Raw genomic sequence first — 16,223 nt, forward strand, 5'->3', positions numbered from 1 at the left:
GATTTTTTGTTTTGTTTAATGTCATTTTTTAAGTTCCTCTTGCCCCTCTACATGTGAAGGGTTTGAACCTCAGTGCAATAGTTAAGGAGTTTATAACTTAGCAGGAATCGTCATCTTCAGGTATAAAAAAATATAAACACTTCCAATGAGAATTTTGACATTTTATCTGAATTGTCACACTTACTTCATTTTTAAGGAATAATTTAATCATTATTTTATCTTTTTTTTAAGCTTGATTTGCACTTAGCCATCTTCACAAATGGCTGTTGCATCATAGAGAAATTAACTTTCTCTTGCATATAACTACAGTGAGCACTAGTTATGTTATGCCTATTTATTATTTTTAATTGTTTTGGAAATTATTTTTATTTTGTAACTTTTTAATACTTAAAAAAAACCAAAACAAAACAAATTTAAAAAAAAAAACCAAACAAAAATCCCCCCCAAAAAAACCACCTAAGCTCTACAATCACTTGAAGTTTTAGGAAATAAAGAACAGCCATGACCTCTCTGGAAATCAAAACGTATAAAGCAATATTAAAGACTATGTGTATCTTACTTTTAAAGCAGGTTCTGAACTGGTATATAGGAAGTTAAGTGCAACCATCACCTTCAAAGGTGACTTAGGACATTAAAGAAAAAAACCTACACTCCATTCCAGGAATACCACTGTTTCTTACTCCCAGGAACAGTCTAAAGCAGAGAAAAAGAAATACTTTGCAGCAGAGGGATTACTTGCAGTAATCCAATTACTTGTCATTCTGAGAGCCACCGTAATTTTTATTACCCACAAATTTAATTTTTTCATTCCAAGAAAAGAAGAAAAAAATGTCCATGATGATTACTGAAAAATTGTGTGTTCAAATCAGTGTAATATTTATTTAAAGAAATTGTGATTAAGTATATAGATAGGTACAAGTAATAAGGAGTTTTCGTTTATTACTACCACAAATGTATGGCAATTTTGATAGGTGTATAACGTTTACAATATAAACTGCTTAATACAAAGCTCATACCAGTAAGACCTATTTATTTTACAACTGCTTGAAAGAAAACATTTGCTAAAACTCTTATGTGACACAAAATAATTAGTTGTACAACACAATGCCGGAATCAAATGACATCAACTTTTTCTGTATTATTTCTTTCATTAAGTTTATTTCAGTATGTAATAATAACTCTCCCAAACTCTCTCCTTGAGCATTTCTCCTTCAAAAGCAGTATCTAGTAGTTTCCAAGAAAACATTGTTACAACTGAACAAAACAACCTGTAATTTACCAATTGTGGCCAAGTGGGTTGTCAGTGACATTTTCCAGTCTAAATTTCTTTTCTAATAAACAAGAACTCCATGAACATACTCAGCTCAAAAAACCTAAATTAACTTTAAACCTAAATAAACCCTGCTAGACAACTAAATAATTTTAAGGTTTTGTGTCCTGAGCAACTTTGGACACCTACAGCATACACTAAAAGAACTCCTAATTTTATAGTTTGAGTTTCATTCACTCATGGAATCACAGAATGGTTTGGGTTGGAAGATCATCTAGTTCCAATTCCCCCTGCCATGATCAGGGACACCTTCCACTACACCAAGCTGCTCAGGGTGATTCAACGTGGCCTTGAACACTTCCAATCACAGGACATCCACAACTCCCCTGGGCAACCTGTTCCAGTGCCTCACTACCCTTACAGCAAAGATTTTTTTCCTAAACTCTAATCTAAACCTACTCCTTTTAAATCTAAACCCATTCCCCCTTGTCCTGTCACTACATGTTCTTGTAAATAGTCTTGCCCCATCATTCCCTAAGTTCCCTTCAGTTACTGGAAGGTCACAATTAGATCATCCTGAAGCCTTCTCTCTTCCAGACTGCGCAACCCAAACTCTCTCAGCTCATCGTCACAGGAGAGGTTCTCCATCCCTCTGATCATCTCAGTGTCCCTTCTCTGGACTCACTCCAACAGGTCCATGTCCTTCCTGTGCTGAGGACCCCAGATCTGGATGCAGCACTGCAGGTGGGGTCTCAGCAGAGCAGAGCAGAGGGGCAGAATCTCCTCCCTGCCCTGCTGCCCACACTGCTTTGGATGCAGCCCAGGACACTTTTGGCTTTCTGGGCTGTGAGTGCACATGGCTGGCTCATGTCCAACCTTTCATCCATCAGCACCTCTGCAAGTTCTTCTTGGCAAGGCTGCTCTCCATCTGTTCATTCCCCAGCCTGTATTGATACTGGGAATGCCCTAACACAGGTACACTTTGCTCTTGGTCTTTGTCCTTTATCTGGACATCTGTGAAGCCTTTGACATGGCTGAGATTCCCATGCACCCACTTCAAGCTTGTCCAGGTCTCTCTCAATGACATCACATTGCTCAGATGTATCACTGCACCCTCAGCTTGGTGCCATTTGCAAACTTGCTATGGGTACACTTCGTCCCTTGGCCTATTCCTTAATGAAGACACGAAATAACACTGGTCCAAATATGGACCCCTGAGGGACACCACTTGCCACTGATGTTTATCAAGACTCTGAATTACTGACCACTACCTTCTGGATGCAAACATCCGACCAATTCCTAATCTGGCTAACAGTCCTCCCATCTAATTCATCACTTTCCAATTTGGATAGTAGAACACTGTGGGAGACCAAGTCAAAGGCTTTACAGAAGTCTAGATAAACAACATCAATAGCCCTTCCCCCATCCACTCATGTAATTACTCCATAACAGAACTCGGTTGGTCAGGCAGGAATTTCCCCTAATAGTTTCTCTCAATAATACCCTAAACTCCTCACACTCCATGAATATTTGAAACCTACCAGTTGAGAACTACACTTAATCACCATTCCAAACCAGATGCACACAAGCACTCAAATTAGGCTTCTCACAGCCTATTATAGTTGCACAGTACCAAATATTATGATAAAAGAATCAAGAACTTCCTTGCATAAAACCTGCTGTCAGAACTGAATGAACCAAAACAACGTGTCTCAATTTTAAAGGTTCTCACAATAATGCACAAACTTGATGCTACTTGTGAACATTCTTGGTACTGCAAACTGCTCTTCCTCCCCAAATTAAACCAGAACATACAACTTGCTACCCATATCCTTCTCATTCTCAAAAACATATCTAAACACAAAATACAACAATATGTGAACAAATACGATATATCTGTCATTAAAGAACAAATTTATCATTTAACCTCAAAATTCCGTGTTCATTTCATACTTCCATGTGCAGTGTAAGTTATACTGGTTGTGTGGGAGTGTCTCATGTTCAAAGTTAATCTCCTGCACTTTTGTTTCTTCAAGACAGTATTCAACGTTTCTTCAAGTCTTTCCATGGCTTCTGGTCATGCCTATGTTTTTAGTAGCTTGAAAACCTATCCTGTCCCTTTTGGTACAGCTGTGGCAAAAAAATAATGCTTATGTTACGCTTCCAGTTACACTGTTTACATCGCACGTTTCCAGCTTTGCCCTTTACACATAGCACAGACACAGGAACAGGCATCCCCAAAAGGATCAGAGCTCAACGCCCAACGAGAAAATACAAGCACACATGATGCAACGTTAAACAACTTTGCAACACAGCACGGCAGTGCCTCTTCTCTTGGACCACTGGTGTCTTAAAAATGGGCAGAGATGAAGAATGAACCCCATGCAATGTGCAGCACTGGGGGCACTCACATATTCAAGTGTGCATTTCAAAGTAAGAAACAGAAATTTTTTGCTAGTGTAACAGCACTGTCATACTTCAGAACACTACCCCTATAAACTCAGAGCAGAACAAACCAAGTGAAAGAACCCAAATAATAAAAACCATAAATCCCCATACTCTATATCCTCTCCTGAAGTATTTAATATTTCAGAGCTATCCTACTATACTGTAAATACTGTGATTAACATTTAAACCTTCCAGCCAACATTAGCAACAGCTCAGAGCTAAGCAGGCTCTGCAATATGTAAAAGGCATCAGGATCAGATTTCTTGATTTGGAATTATTTTTAAATACAATTACTTCTATCTTTACAGTCTTAAAAATAAATTAAAAGCAAACGAAGTAAGTAAAATGAAAGCATAAAATTTAACACATGGAAGGATCAAAGTAACAATTATTTAAACCCTATGCTGCACAATGGAGATGAGACATAGTACAAGTATAAAGCAAATGAGAGCCTTCTCACAGCAATGTCCAATCTGTAAGTTCTACATATTTTTTAATGTTTCCGCTGCATACAAGTTAGTTTTATATATAAAAACCCCCATAACTTAAGGACCAGTAAGCCTGTGTGTTGTGCTTGCTATTAATATGCTTCAGATAAACCCGACAGAAAGAAATAGAAATTATTAACCGAAAGTTTAATTTCAATTATATTTTCATTAATAACAAATAGGTATTGCTATTACAGCAGCATCAAAAAAAGACAGTAGTAAAAGGTCCAAAGCAGATAGGTTTTTTTTTCTCACTGGCATTAATTTAATTTTTAGAAGACTTTGTTACTCATGTCTTCTTAGGAGAAGTAAACCCATGCTATTAGTAACAGGTAAAACCTAAGAAGTATTAATGTTTATTTAATTTTAATTTATAGATAGAGAAGTCATTACCTGTTTGTATTCCCCAACGCAGTTCTGACAGCAGAATCTTTTCTGCTGACCATCAATCGTAAGGACATTGTTTCCAGCTCCTTTACTGGGCAAATACTCCCCACAATGCTCACAGCAATTCATTATTAAACCATTTGCCATCCTGTATCTATTGAAGCAATGGTCACTGCACAGCTTATGAGTCATATTTTTAAAGCTAACTTCGTGACGAATCTAAAAAATAAGAATAAAAAGTATTCTATCACTAGACAAGCACAAAGCTGTCTGAAACTAGCAGACCAACCAGAAGTCTTACACTCAAATAACTAAAACCAGATTATACTATCCCACTATTTAAAAACCTGAAATGACCATGAACTATAGAAACAGAAATGGATGTTTCTGTTGTCTCCAAAGTTCTAGGAAAAAACTCTTAGACCCATCTACTTCTTTAGCCTAGAAGGAAAGACAATAGGGAAGGATGTATTAATTGCATATGAGAGCAGAAGGTCATTTATGCAATTTTATAAAATGGTCAATTTACAGGTGGAGAATGTGGCATATGAAGACTGGCCAGAAAATATGCTTTGCAAAGGAGTGGCCTGAACAAGGGTCAGCTCAGTAATCAAGAAGGCATCAAGAATAAATACATTAATGAGAATTCAAAATTACACATATTCTACGGATCTCTAAAACAATCTGCATTACCTTTCAAGACATACAGTAAAAAAAAATCAGCAGTTCTTTTATGTGGGAGATCTGGGTTATAATTACAAGATTCTATGCCTAATAGAACATGTTATCAGCAAAAGGCATTTCAAGTTTCTGAAACAAAAATCAAGTATCAACATCTTGGATTCCTTTCTTCCTTCAGCTGCTCTTTATGAATATTAAGCCTGCATATTTTAGTATTTTGCTGTGTATGAAAATACTGAATATTTCACATTTGCTTATGTTCAGTTCTCTTATTTCAGTATATAAGCTACTAATATGCCACTACTGAGAAAGAAAAAAAAACAGTCAACCAGACCTCAGTTAGTTTACCACAGATCGTGCATCTTGATTTATTCAAGGCTCCTTTTGATGGATTCTGTTTATCTTCATAGAAGGATAAACATGATGTACTGCAAAACTCCTGGAAAGACTCACTTGAATCTACTTGAGCAACAATGGTACCTTTCATTGTTGTTATATCTCTGAAATACAAAAAAAAAAACAAATCCACAAACATGTGTTTGTGTATAAATACATATACAAACAAGAACACTTCACATGTTATAAGAGTAATTCTTCCTTTCAGCGGTTACACTTCAAAACCATTTTTTTAGTGTACAGTTGATAGTCACAGGATGAACACTAAGTTCAATAATATTTTTACAACTACTGCAAGTACAATGTCTTTATTGTGTAAACCCCTATGTTTTTCTTTATATTTGGGTTATTTTTTCCCATTAAATTATTCTAGAACTAAGGTGTATTAATGCACCATTAGCTGCCATTGTGGTAAACAAATTTTATACAAAAAACTAACACAGCAAATTTGAACTTGCCATTTTGTAATGGCTTTTTTTTTCTTTTACACAAAAGCTATACTTCAGTTTCATATGAAAAAATTGGATTTATAGTAAAAAGCAAGAAATGGTCTTAATTTGTTTATATTTCCAGTGTTAATCTCAGGATGGGATGAGAGGGAGAAAGTTGTTTTCTCATATGTCTCAAACTTACAAACACAACCAAAAAGCTTAAAACTCTACCACAAATGTGCCTAGAACGTTTATAATTTAAAATTTACAAAATTGAATTCCATTTCCTTTAAAGTTCCAAAGCATCTGAGCAGTTCGTGCAGTTGCCCATGAAATTGCACCAATTTAATACCTTAAACTAGAAAACCAACCACCAACATAAGTAATTTGAAACTGAACAAACCTTGTTCTAACCAGACTTACACTGTCCCAAACTAATACCACATACTAGAAGATGTAAGGAGAAGAAATAAAAGCCTCCTCCTTTGCCTTGTAAGCAAAAAACCCACAAAAAATCCAAAACCTATTACTGACATACTGGAATGCTATTAGGTAAAATATATTAAAAAAAATATTGATTTGGCACGTCTGGATCACCAGGTGGAAAACATCTGCCCCACACAGTCGTACCTGTAAGCCCTAAAACTAAGACGAGTAAAAACCACTGGGGAAATGGGGAAAATATATGTTTCCCTATACACACTTCCTTGAAAATAAACTTGTACAGCCCCAATACTAACACTTGCAAGACTGCCTTCTTCCATCAAGGGGAACTCAGCAGAGTTTTGCTCATCCTTTGGAGAGTTAGCAAGGTGTGTGTCAGCAAGTGCCAGCATTCCTGTTCAGCAAAACAATGGCAGAGTTCCTGCCCTGAGGAGCATGCTATTTATGTAGCTACAGAAGAGTACAGAAGAGTGCTAGAAAAGGGATTTATAATAAAATGCCTAGGAATTTTTACTTTTCCCATTGGCTTATATGGAGGAACAATTCAGTGCACATACTACCTTCTATTTAACCATGATTGAGTAAAAACTGCGCAGTAGTGGAAAAGCAAACTAACATCACCTCAAGAATTGTCACAGGTGACTTCACAAAGATTCTCCAGAAATTAAATACACTAAAACTAGAAAGCTAGAAATAAGGTATTTTCTTCATCATTCAAAAATAAAGCCTTTTCATTTAGGGCAGTTTTGTATGTAGCCTCTTGTAAAATACAGGTTAGGTATCTCTAAAGTGGCAAGGGAAGCATGGATTTAGTCATGATTTCAGTCAGAAATAAAAGGATTTGTCTAATCTTCATCTTCATATATCATGCAGCTAGCTGAATATTGTGGTCACCAGATTACATCTAAAAAAAAAATAGCATAAACACATAACAAGCCAACAAAAAGAGCAAGGATTGATTTTAACTAGCCATGTAGAGGGAAGGGTTCAGAGAATTTGAGCTTTTACACCTATTTTAAAAAGCTAGAATATGTTACATTTTCTTGATTTTCAGTGTACCAAGGTATGAATATACAGCATATCAAGGTTATCTATAACTTATTTTTACTGAGTGCCAAGGAAATAAAAAAGACCAGCAGTTTGCATCTGAATACTAGCCATTAATCCACCACACTGCACAGTGAAGTAAAAGGTTTTTTTCACTGGTTTAAATCTGTGATTGAGCAAAGAATATGCTCTCTGGAGCACACCCTAACAAAAGCAGTCTTTACTGCAAGCCTTCTTTAGTTCAGCAAGAATTCATCCTTTAACCAGCATCACTGCAGTGTGTACCAGACTGAGGATATGAGAAAGTGCAAAGAGTTCAGTAAACAGTACACTGAAAGAAAAAGATAGTACAGCTATTTTATACACTTGACACTACAAGAACACAATTACAGAAGACTTCTCTTTGGCAATTTCAAGTCTGGCAAATAATGAAAAACAAGTCAAACCTAACCAGCAGTTTACAATAAGACACTTCTACCCATGCTTGTCACTCACTCCCTCTGTATTGCCCACTGAAGGTATCTCCAGCTACAAAGTTGCCAGTTGCCCCCACTTATGGGAAAATCTAAGGCTTTCCCTACCCCCATATGGCCAAATGGAAGAACTCACAAGTTTCTTCCAGCTTCTTGTTTTAAAGCCTCTTGATTTTACATCTTCAGCTATCAAAATGAGTGCTTTCTACACAACACAAGGTCCACTTTTTCCATAAAGAACTTCATATATGACGTATATCTTGTCACAAGGTATGACATAACTTGGATACCTTGTCTTTAAAAAAAAAAATTCCATTATTTTTAGTGTATTGGCATTCAATAAAACAATATCCCACACTTTGTATTCAGAAGCTGGTATTATTTTGTTAGACACTGCGAATCCAACATTTCCATACACTGAAGTGATACTACATAAAGCACTTATATAGTCACATTTTCTATCATTAATGGAGCAACTTTCATGCATGCATGAGACTCTCAAGTAGTACTAGATTCAGCTGCTAGAGTTAAACAAAATAAAAAACTCACTTTCTGCACATGACACAAAGTTTCTTTGGAGCGGGTTTGTGTGAAAATGAGGAGAGGCAGGTAGTGGAACAGAAAAGGTGAGCTGATCCTTTCCGCTGATACGCAGTCTGTCCCTTTTGTAAAGGCTTTTTGCAGTTCGCACATGTGACTTTAACCTGCTTAGAAGGCTGCTGCTGGGTAGAAGGCTGGAAAATTTGCTTAGGAAGTGATGCTACAGGTGACAAGGAATCCACACCTGGTTGCTTCTGATTCCTAGGAAAGGAAGCTGACTGGGATATCCAAGAATCTTCAAGACAAAAAACCCAAACAAACATAAAAGTAAATCAAAAGACATGTACATATGTAGAGAATAGTATTCACAGATGTATGATCATAAAATCATTTTTCTGTTGGGACTGACAACAGAAGATATTTTAAATTCAGCCTTAATTTTAAAAAGTCTGTCTTATGGTACCACTCTCCATTGCTACAAAGCTTCAGAACATGAACAAATTTCAGGATGGTCCCATCCTACATCCAGTGACAAGTCTTGCAGATTTCAATTCACTTGCACTGAGTTTGCAAGCTGGCAATTTTATCTTCAGACAAACAAAACTGCAATTAGAAAAAGAGACCAACAGACAGCATGGAATTTCTAAGCCAATGTCTGGTGCAAACACTGCAAATTTAGAAGAACATGAAATCTGAAATTTTCATTGTTTTAAAGCTTTAACAAGCATAATGTGTCCAGCCTCAGTGATAAACTCTAGAACTGGGTCCTAGTCCAGCTTGAAGCCAGAGAACAATACTCTATAGCAGTGAGAGCAAAACACAGCAGCTTCACATCTGAGATCTGCATCTACGGCGTTGATTCCTGTTAAATTTCCTGGTTTCCTCAATAACCTTTTCAATGTGATGACAGCATTTAATGTGGCAACTTGCAAAGTCATGAGAAATACAAGTCTTCCTCAGTAGAAATCAATGAACCTAGAAAATAATATTTCATTAAGTTCTGGCAGTACACAGATCCATATCCCCATGTTTCAGAGTCCACTAGTTTTCTACCTGTATTTTTGGAAAATAAACTACCATGGGACAAAGTCATCTTTGCCCAGTCTTTTGTAGCATAACCTACTACATGAGTAACTTGCATAACAAGAATGTAAGCAAAACATTTTGTCTGAAAGAAATGCACCTAGAAAGATCACACATTAAATTACATGCTCTGGAGGGAAAAGAAATCCCCCAATAAAATGTCATTTCTAGGCTTTTCTCTGGAATTTAAGCTTTCGTTTGAAGTAATTATTACCAGAATTTAGAAATGTTGGCCTTCTGAAGATTGCCAGTAATAACACATTACTTAAGCGTGAACTAAAACTGAATAGAATCAATTTTCCATTATAAGAAATATTTGCACAGATTTTCAATAGTGTGTCAGTTATACAAAATACTATGACAGCACCTGGGACTTACCTAGCCTTGAATGTCTTACTGCAGCGATTCAGTGTATTCCTGGAGTGTTATTACAACTAATATGCAACTAATACCCAAATATAAGAAAGATGATTTTAATTTCCATGACTTCAGATAACAAAAGCATTAACTTACAGACATGAGCAACTGCCCACATCTTATTCTTAAGGACATTATTTTCGTCCATAATTGTTCATTCAACAGAAGGAACCCTTTCCTCCAATTTTCAGCATTCCTTTCTTTCCCCAAAGGATTTTATTAACAACCACTCTGATGCATAGCTTTAAAATTCACTCAGGGACAGAGTTCCACGAATCTTTGTTAGTGCAAGGAACAGCATACATTCCCTAGCAGGTAAAAGGTAATTTTCTGGTGTGACTTTGTAGCTGTCAAGGGTGTCCTATTACTTGGGTATTTAAGACAAGCTAGAAATTTACCTGTTGTAGCGCTTGAGGGTAAACAGAAGAGCTGGAATGAAGAGGTGAAGGGAAAAGGACACAGAATAAAACACATTTTTCTTCAAAGTTTTAAAGAGGTTTACCTTTGAAGGCATGATATCCTTCCTGACAAAGTAGGGCAAGTTACCAGAGTGCTTAAAGTCAAAATTCACTTGAGTGCCCGCTTCAAACTTTTCTATACTTCTACTACTTCAAATATACAAGTATCCTGGTAGCACCTGAACACCTCAAAACACATTTTGAGATTCTCCACTTTTCTCTCAGGTTTCAAGTGAAAGCACATTGCCTCTCTTGTCAGGAATGCATAGCATGTGCAATGGAGCTACATCTGCTTGTAGTTCCAGCAGTACTCAACTGCCACTCAAGAAAACTTGAGTTTGCTACTCATTTGGGTTTGAAATTTTTACCATGACTACTACCTAAGTAAGGCAGGTAATAATATCTCATTAAGGTTATGTCAATTATTCTTTACTTTCTTAAGGCCTCAGATAACCTCCCTCAACATTTTGTTGCATTTCTCCTCCCACAAACATACCAGAAGAACATCTAAAGATCTTCACTTTTTTCCTTTTACTTTTTCCATATCCCATCTTCACAGATACTCATTATTATTATTATCATGCCTTTTCTTCACATCTCACTTCACAGCCATGTTACCGCCTTTACTTTTAGTTCTCTACAAAAGATCTGCAAAATCCAGTTTTCATGTCCTCAAACTGAGGTGTACCACACTTCCTTAGTCAAATCCTGCTGAGTTTACATACCTCACTGCCTGATGTCTTCATCCTTCAGGTTCCTACCTGCAATTCTTTAATGGCCAGGTTTATGAGTTTAATGTTCAACTACTTCTTATTGTTATGGCTTTTCAGGTTGCTCCCATTCTTTCTTACTCCTTCCTGCCCTCAAGTGCAGTAAAATTCTCCTTCCCTGTCACATTTCTTTGCAGAGCCATCTTTCAAAAATTAAGTATTTTTTTAAAAGCTGAAAAAAATGAGTCAGTACGACTTGGGGCAGAGGTGGGGAACAAGACAGTACTGAAGTTTTACACAGGTATGCAGCTCTTGAAACATACTGAGCTACATTTGCATTAATAACCTGCTTCAGATCAGGGCAATTGTAAACTGCATCCTCAATTTACTAGTGTTGGCTCTTTTTCTGGAGCATTTTTGAAGCAAAAAACCTAGATTCCATTGAAAGAAACAAAACCTGAGTTCCACGTCAAAGCACATCTACATGGACTTCATTTACCTTAACCTTTCCCAAGACCTTTGATATGGTCCCCCACAATGTTCTTGCTGCTGAATTGGAGACATTTTTATTTGATGGATAAGGAATTGGCTGGATGACTGCACCCCAAGCATTACGGTTCATGGCTCAATGTCCAAGTGGAAACCAGTAATCACCTGTGTCCCTCAAGGGTCTGTACTGGCACTGATCCTATTTAGTATTTTCTTCAACACAGACAGTGAGATTAAGCACACCCTCATCAAGTTCAATGGTAACACCAAGCTGAGTGGTGCAATTGATAAAGTAGAGGGATAGTATGCCATCCAGAGGGACCTTAACAGACTAGAAGAACGAGCACATGGGAAACTCTAAGCTCTACAAGGCCAACTGCAAGGTCAGTCACAACAATCCTCAAAATCAATGCAAACTGGGGGCTGAATGAATTGAGGGCAGCCCTGGGGAAAAGGACTAGGGGGTGGGGACTGGTAGATGGAAAATTTGACATGAGCCAGCTATGTGTGCTTGCAACCCAGAAAGTAAGTTGTATCCTGGTCTGTGGTGATTCTGTCCCTCTTCCCTGCTCTGCTGAGACCCCACCTGGAATATTCCATCTAGCTCTGAGGTCCCCTGTACAAGACAGAAATGGACCTGTTAAAGCAGGTACAGAAGAGGGTTACAAAAAGTGGCAGAAAGCCTGAACACCTCTCCTGTGAAGAAAAGCAGAGAGAGTTGGGAGTTGCTCAGGCTGAAGAAGAGAAGGCTGGGGAGACCATATTGCAACTTTTCAACATATAAAGGGGGGGTTACAGAAAAAGATGCAGTGAAACTTCTTAACAAGACCTGTACTAACTGGACAGGAGGCAATGCCTCTAAACTGAAAGAGGGTATGCTTACATTGGACATGAGAAATAATTATTTTACAAGGAAGGTGGCAAGACACAGGAACAGGTTACCCAGAGAAGCTGTAGATTCCCCATCTGTGAGAGTGCTCTAGGTTAGGTTGGATGGGGCTTTGAGCAACCTCATCCAGTGAATGCTGTCCTTGCCATGGCAGGGTGGTTGGATTAGGTGATCTCTAAATGTCCCTTCTAATCCAAACCATTCTATCATAGGTACTCCAATCCTTACTGGGGACATTAGACTCTAAATCAATGTGTTGGACAGAAGTCCCTCTGTTACGAACCTACTGCTTCATATAGAGTGGAGTTACTTAGTCATGGAGAATTGACTAACACGGATCCATCCAGAAGAAATCTTCCATACCACAGAACCATTTATGTTGGAAGAGACACTTAAGATCACCATATCCAACCATTAACCCAGCGCTCCCACTAAACCATGACCCTGAATGCCACATCTACATATCTTTTAAATATATCCAGGGCTGGAGACCACTTTCTTGGGCAGCCTGTTCCAATACTTAATAAACCTTTTGATGAAAACATGCTTCCTAGTGTATTATGTCACTGAGCATATTTTATTCTAGTCACAGATAAAGCAGTGATAGGGATGAAGGGAAGCAAGATCTTTCATACATATCAAGCTAAAAGACTAAGCAGTGCCACTGCCAAAAATACCTAAAAAATTCTATGATCAAGTATTTCACAATTTATTTTCAGCCTTCAAGGAAACATTCAAAATTGCAACTTACCAGGATTATGATGAGTCACAGATTCTCCATTTTGAAACACATCTCCAGCCACGTTCATTCTACCGGGATTGAAAGGTCCTACTCCAGTCTTGGTCTGTGAAGTCAAAGATGGGTTGTATGTTTGCAAATTAACACCAAAATTATTTGACTGCAGTCCGTTAGATACATCTCCCAAGCTGGCATTCTGCAGTGACGTTACATGTGTAATCATTAAGTTCATGTCACGCCCTTTGGCACCATTTTCTAAATGACCGTCACTGACAGAGCTTATAGCACCTGTTTCTAATGTAGTAACATTAGCAATCTGAATTTCAGAGTCTGGTTCTGTGGTTATACCACTATTACCTATTCCTGAATTTACCTTACTTCTCGAAAAACTGGAAGCTGAGAATTCCATTTCGTTGGCTCTATTTTTACACTCTGGAAGTCTTCTTTCATTGAAACTGGAAGCATTCTTCTCCTGTCCTTGATTTGTTTCAATGTCTTCTTCATCATCAATAATAATAGTTTCACTTATACTCCCCTTTTGAGAATTTAAGTCTTTTGGAGAAGGAAGCATTTTGCAATCATTTCCTTTAAGTTCTTCATTTTTGGATGATGTAAATGCAGCGTTCCTTTGGTCTGCTCCCAGTGACGTAGAATTTTGCGGAGGTTGTACAGGTTCAATAAAAACTACATCATCATCATCTTCTATAGGCGAGTTTTGGAATTTATTAGGTCTAGAAACTAAAGAACTCGGTGGTCCTCCAAATGTATTTCCTACATTTGCAAGACCTGCTGCCATGGTGGTATTCCCTAGCAGACTAGGAGTATGTTCAGACAAGTCTAATCCTCCCAGAGGACTCGTGTCCATTCCAGATCTGCTGTTTGAAGAAAAACATAAAGCAAGAAAAACCACATCCAACTTCAGAGTAAGGTATAACTTTCCAATAACAGTTCTTAAAAATAACTACAGAATTATTAGTTATAGCTTTTATTTTCTTCCTGAAATAATATAAAGAAAAAATAGAAATTTTTCAATCCTCTTCTTTTAAAGTCTTAACATCCATTTACTTTCTAATTCTATACTAGCAGACAATTGCTACTCATCATAATGTTTACCAGTACATGCATACATAGGAAATAGAATTTTCAATGCTATTTATTACATGATCCTGATCTCTCAGTCCCTTTCTCACCCCACATATGCACACAATCACCCTCTAACACCACTTCTGCTGGTCTGCAAAGCAAGATCGTAAGTTAGGCACACAGAAAGAAAATATAAATTCCTGTTAAATTTCAGTCCTAAAATGTTAACAACTTTGAAATTCAAAAGATTTTCCGCCAGACCCACCCTGCCAAAGCTTCTCAGGTAGCCACAAAATGACTGGAACAAGGAAGTAACGAAGAGATAAACAGAAAATCCTTGCACATAACAGGAATAGACACATTACTGAGCAGCAAAAAGTGGACAGCAACCTATGATTTGTAGTCACTACAGATTGGCAGCTCGTTTTGAGTCCTGACTTACTACCTCATACTCCTGCAACTTTCAGTAACTTCATCTGTTTTCTTTTTAACAGCAAGTAATGTTTATTCAGGCTACTTCCCAACAGCTATTTGCCTGGGGAGCTGTTTGCTTTTAGTAATTGTTCAGTTTGGGGAATTTGTTCTTCATAATTGTCAATTCAACCATTAATTTAAAAAATTATAGAAGTCAACCCGGATATAATCCAAGCTAAAACACCTAAGATTGCTCTAAAAAACATCTGTATTAAACGTCAGTAAGTTAAAGTAATCTTGATATAATACTACAACAAAAATACAGACATAATTGTAATTTGGGTATGTCTTGGAGTCATATTGATGTGCAACAGCACTGAGCTTTTGTGAAAGGTCAGAAGTAGCTTTCTGTGCTTTGTCATAAAATCTTTATACAGGAAAAATACAAGAAGAAATATCCTGCTCATATATACTTACCCATCCAGAAATCCACTGCAATCTGTTTACCTTTATAAGTTGCTCCAAGCACTTTTATTTTCTTTCCTGTGGGGAAACTGCTCTTGTACCAACTTGCTGCCCTTCACAAAATTAGTGTGGTCTGAAACAGGGTTAAAACAAACATTAGCTATCCAAAACAATTTCCTCATCTCAAGCATCATCTACCAGCTATGTTCCTTAAGCTGACTTCCTTCTAAATTTACCGTTTAAGATCAAATCTGACTTTCAGCACTATGATCCTACAGTGAGATAGAATGTGAGTCTATACAATCACTGCTGTGAGTAAAGCAGCAAGAGTAGTGTTTCAGGTCTTCTACACTCTCACATCCCCTTTCCAGAAGGCTTTATAGATAGTGGGGGAAAACATGCCATGATTGTTTAGAGACAGACATACATAACCGCAACTAAATAATCAAACATTAGAATTTAGTATATCTGTAATAGTATTAAGGAATAAATTATTCAAGTAAACTGAGCAACTGAGAAAAAAAATCTTAGCAGTTACAGCTCCTTCTTTTTTATCAGATCAACTTCCTTACTGCCTGTAGCAGAATACACTACGCTAAAATTATAAAATAAAAGGAAAATTTCAGAACATAAAATCAGGCGTACAATGCAATATAAACCTTACGCTGCTAATAATTTTCAACTTGCATATTTGCACTGCAGTGATACTTCGCACAGATTCAGGCATCCATAGCCTGTATTAACACATGTGATCACACACAAGAGACTGAAAATGTTCAAAGTTCAAGCCTCTATTTATTCTTCAGGTTTTACAACAGTCATTAGGTTTCCCAGACTTTGCCTCATTTTTAAAAGAGAGAACATCAACTTC

At 37.2% G+C, this 16,223-nt stretch overlaps 1 protein-coding gene across 11 annotated transcripts in view; it reads right to left on the minus strand.

Annotated features, from left to right (window-relative positions):
* The window catches only part of ZMYM2 (zinc finger MYM-type containing 2), an 86,365-nt gene that overhangs the window by 51,711 nt on the left and 18,431 nt on the right, over positions 1-16,223 (minus strand). For 6 of the 11 annotated variants that reach the window (XM_085063422.1, XM_085063341.1, XM_085063378.1 and 3 more), the window contains 5 exons: positions 15,365-15,485; positions 13,403-14,265; positions 8,615-8,900; positions 5,609-5,774; positions 4,600-4,812 (listed from right to left, as the gene is read on the minus strand). In XM_085063422.1, coding sequence (XP_084919548.1) covers positions 4,600-4,812; positions 5,609-5,774; positions 8,615-8,900; positions 13,403-14,255 — 1,518 coding nt within the window. In that variant the 5' untranslated portion in view covers positions 14,256-14,265; positions 15,365-15,485. The remainder of the gene's footprint in view (positions 1-4,599; positions 4,813-5,608; positions 5,775-8,614; positions 8,901-13,402; positions 14,266-15,364; positions 15,486-16,223) is intronic. The other 5 variants (XM_085063393.1, XM_085063401.1, XM_085063370.1 and 2 more) reach the window with 3 other exon arrangements.

This window comes from Lichenostomus cassidix, chromosome 1, assembly GCF_008360975.1.
Source record: "Lichenostomus cassidix isolate B80296 chromosome 1, HeHo_3.0, whole genome shotgun sequence".
Lineage (NCBI taxonomy): Eukaryota > Metazoa > Chordata > Aves > Passeriformes > Meliphagidae > Lichenostomus > Lichenostomus cassidix.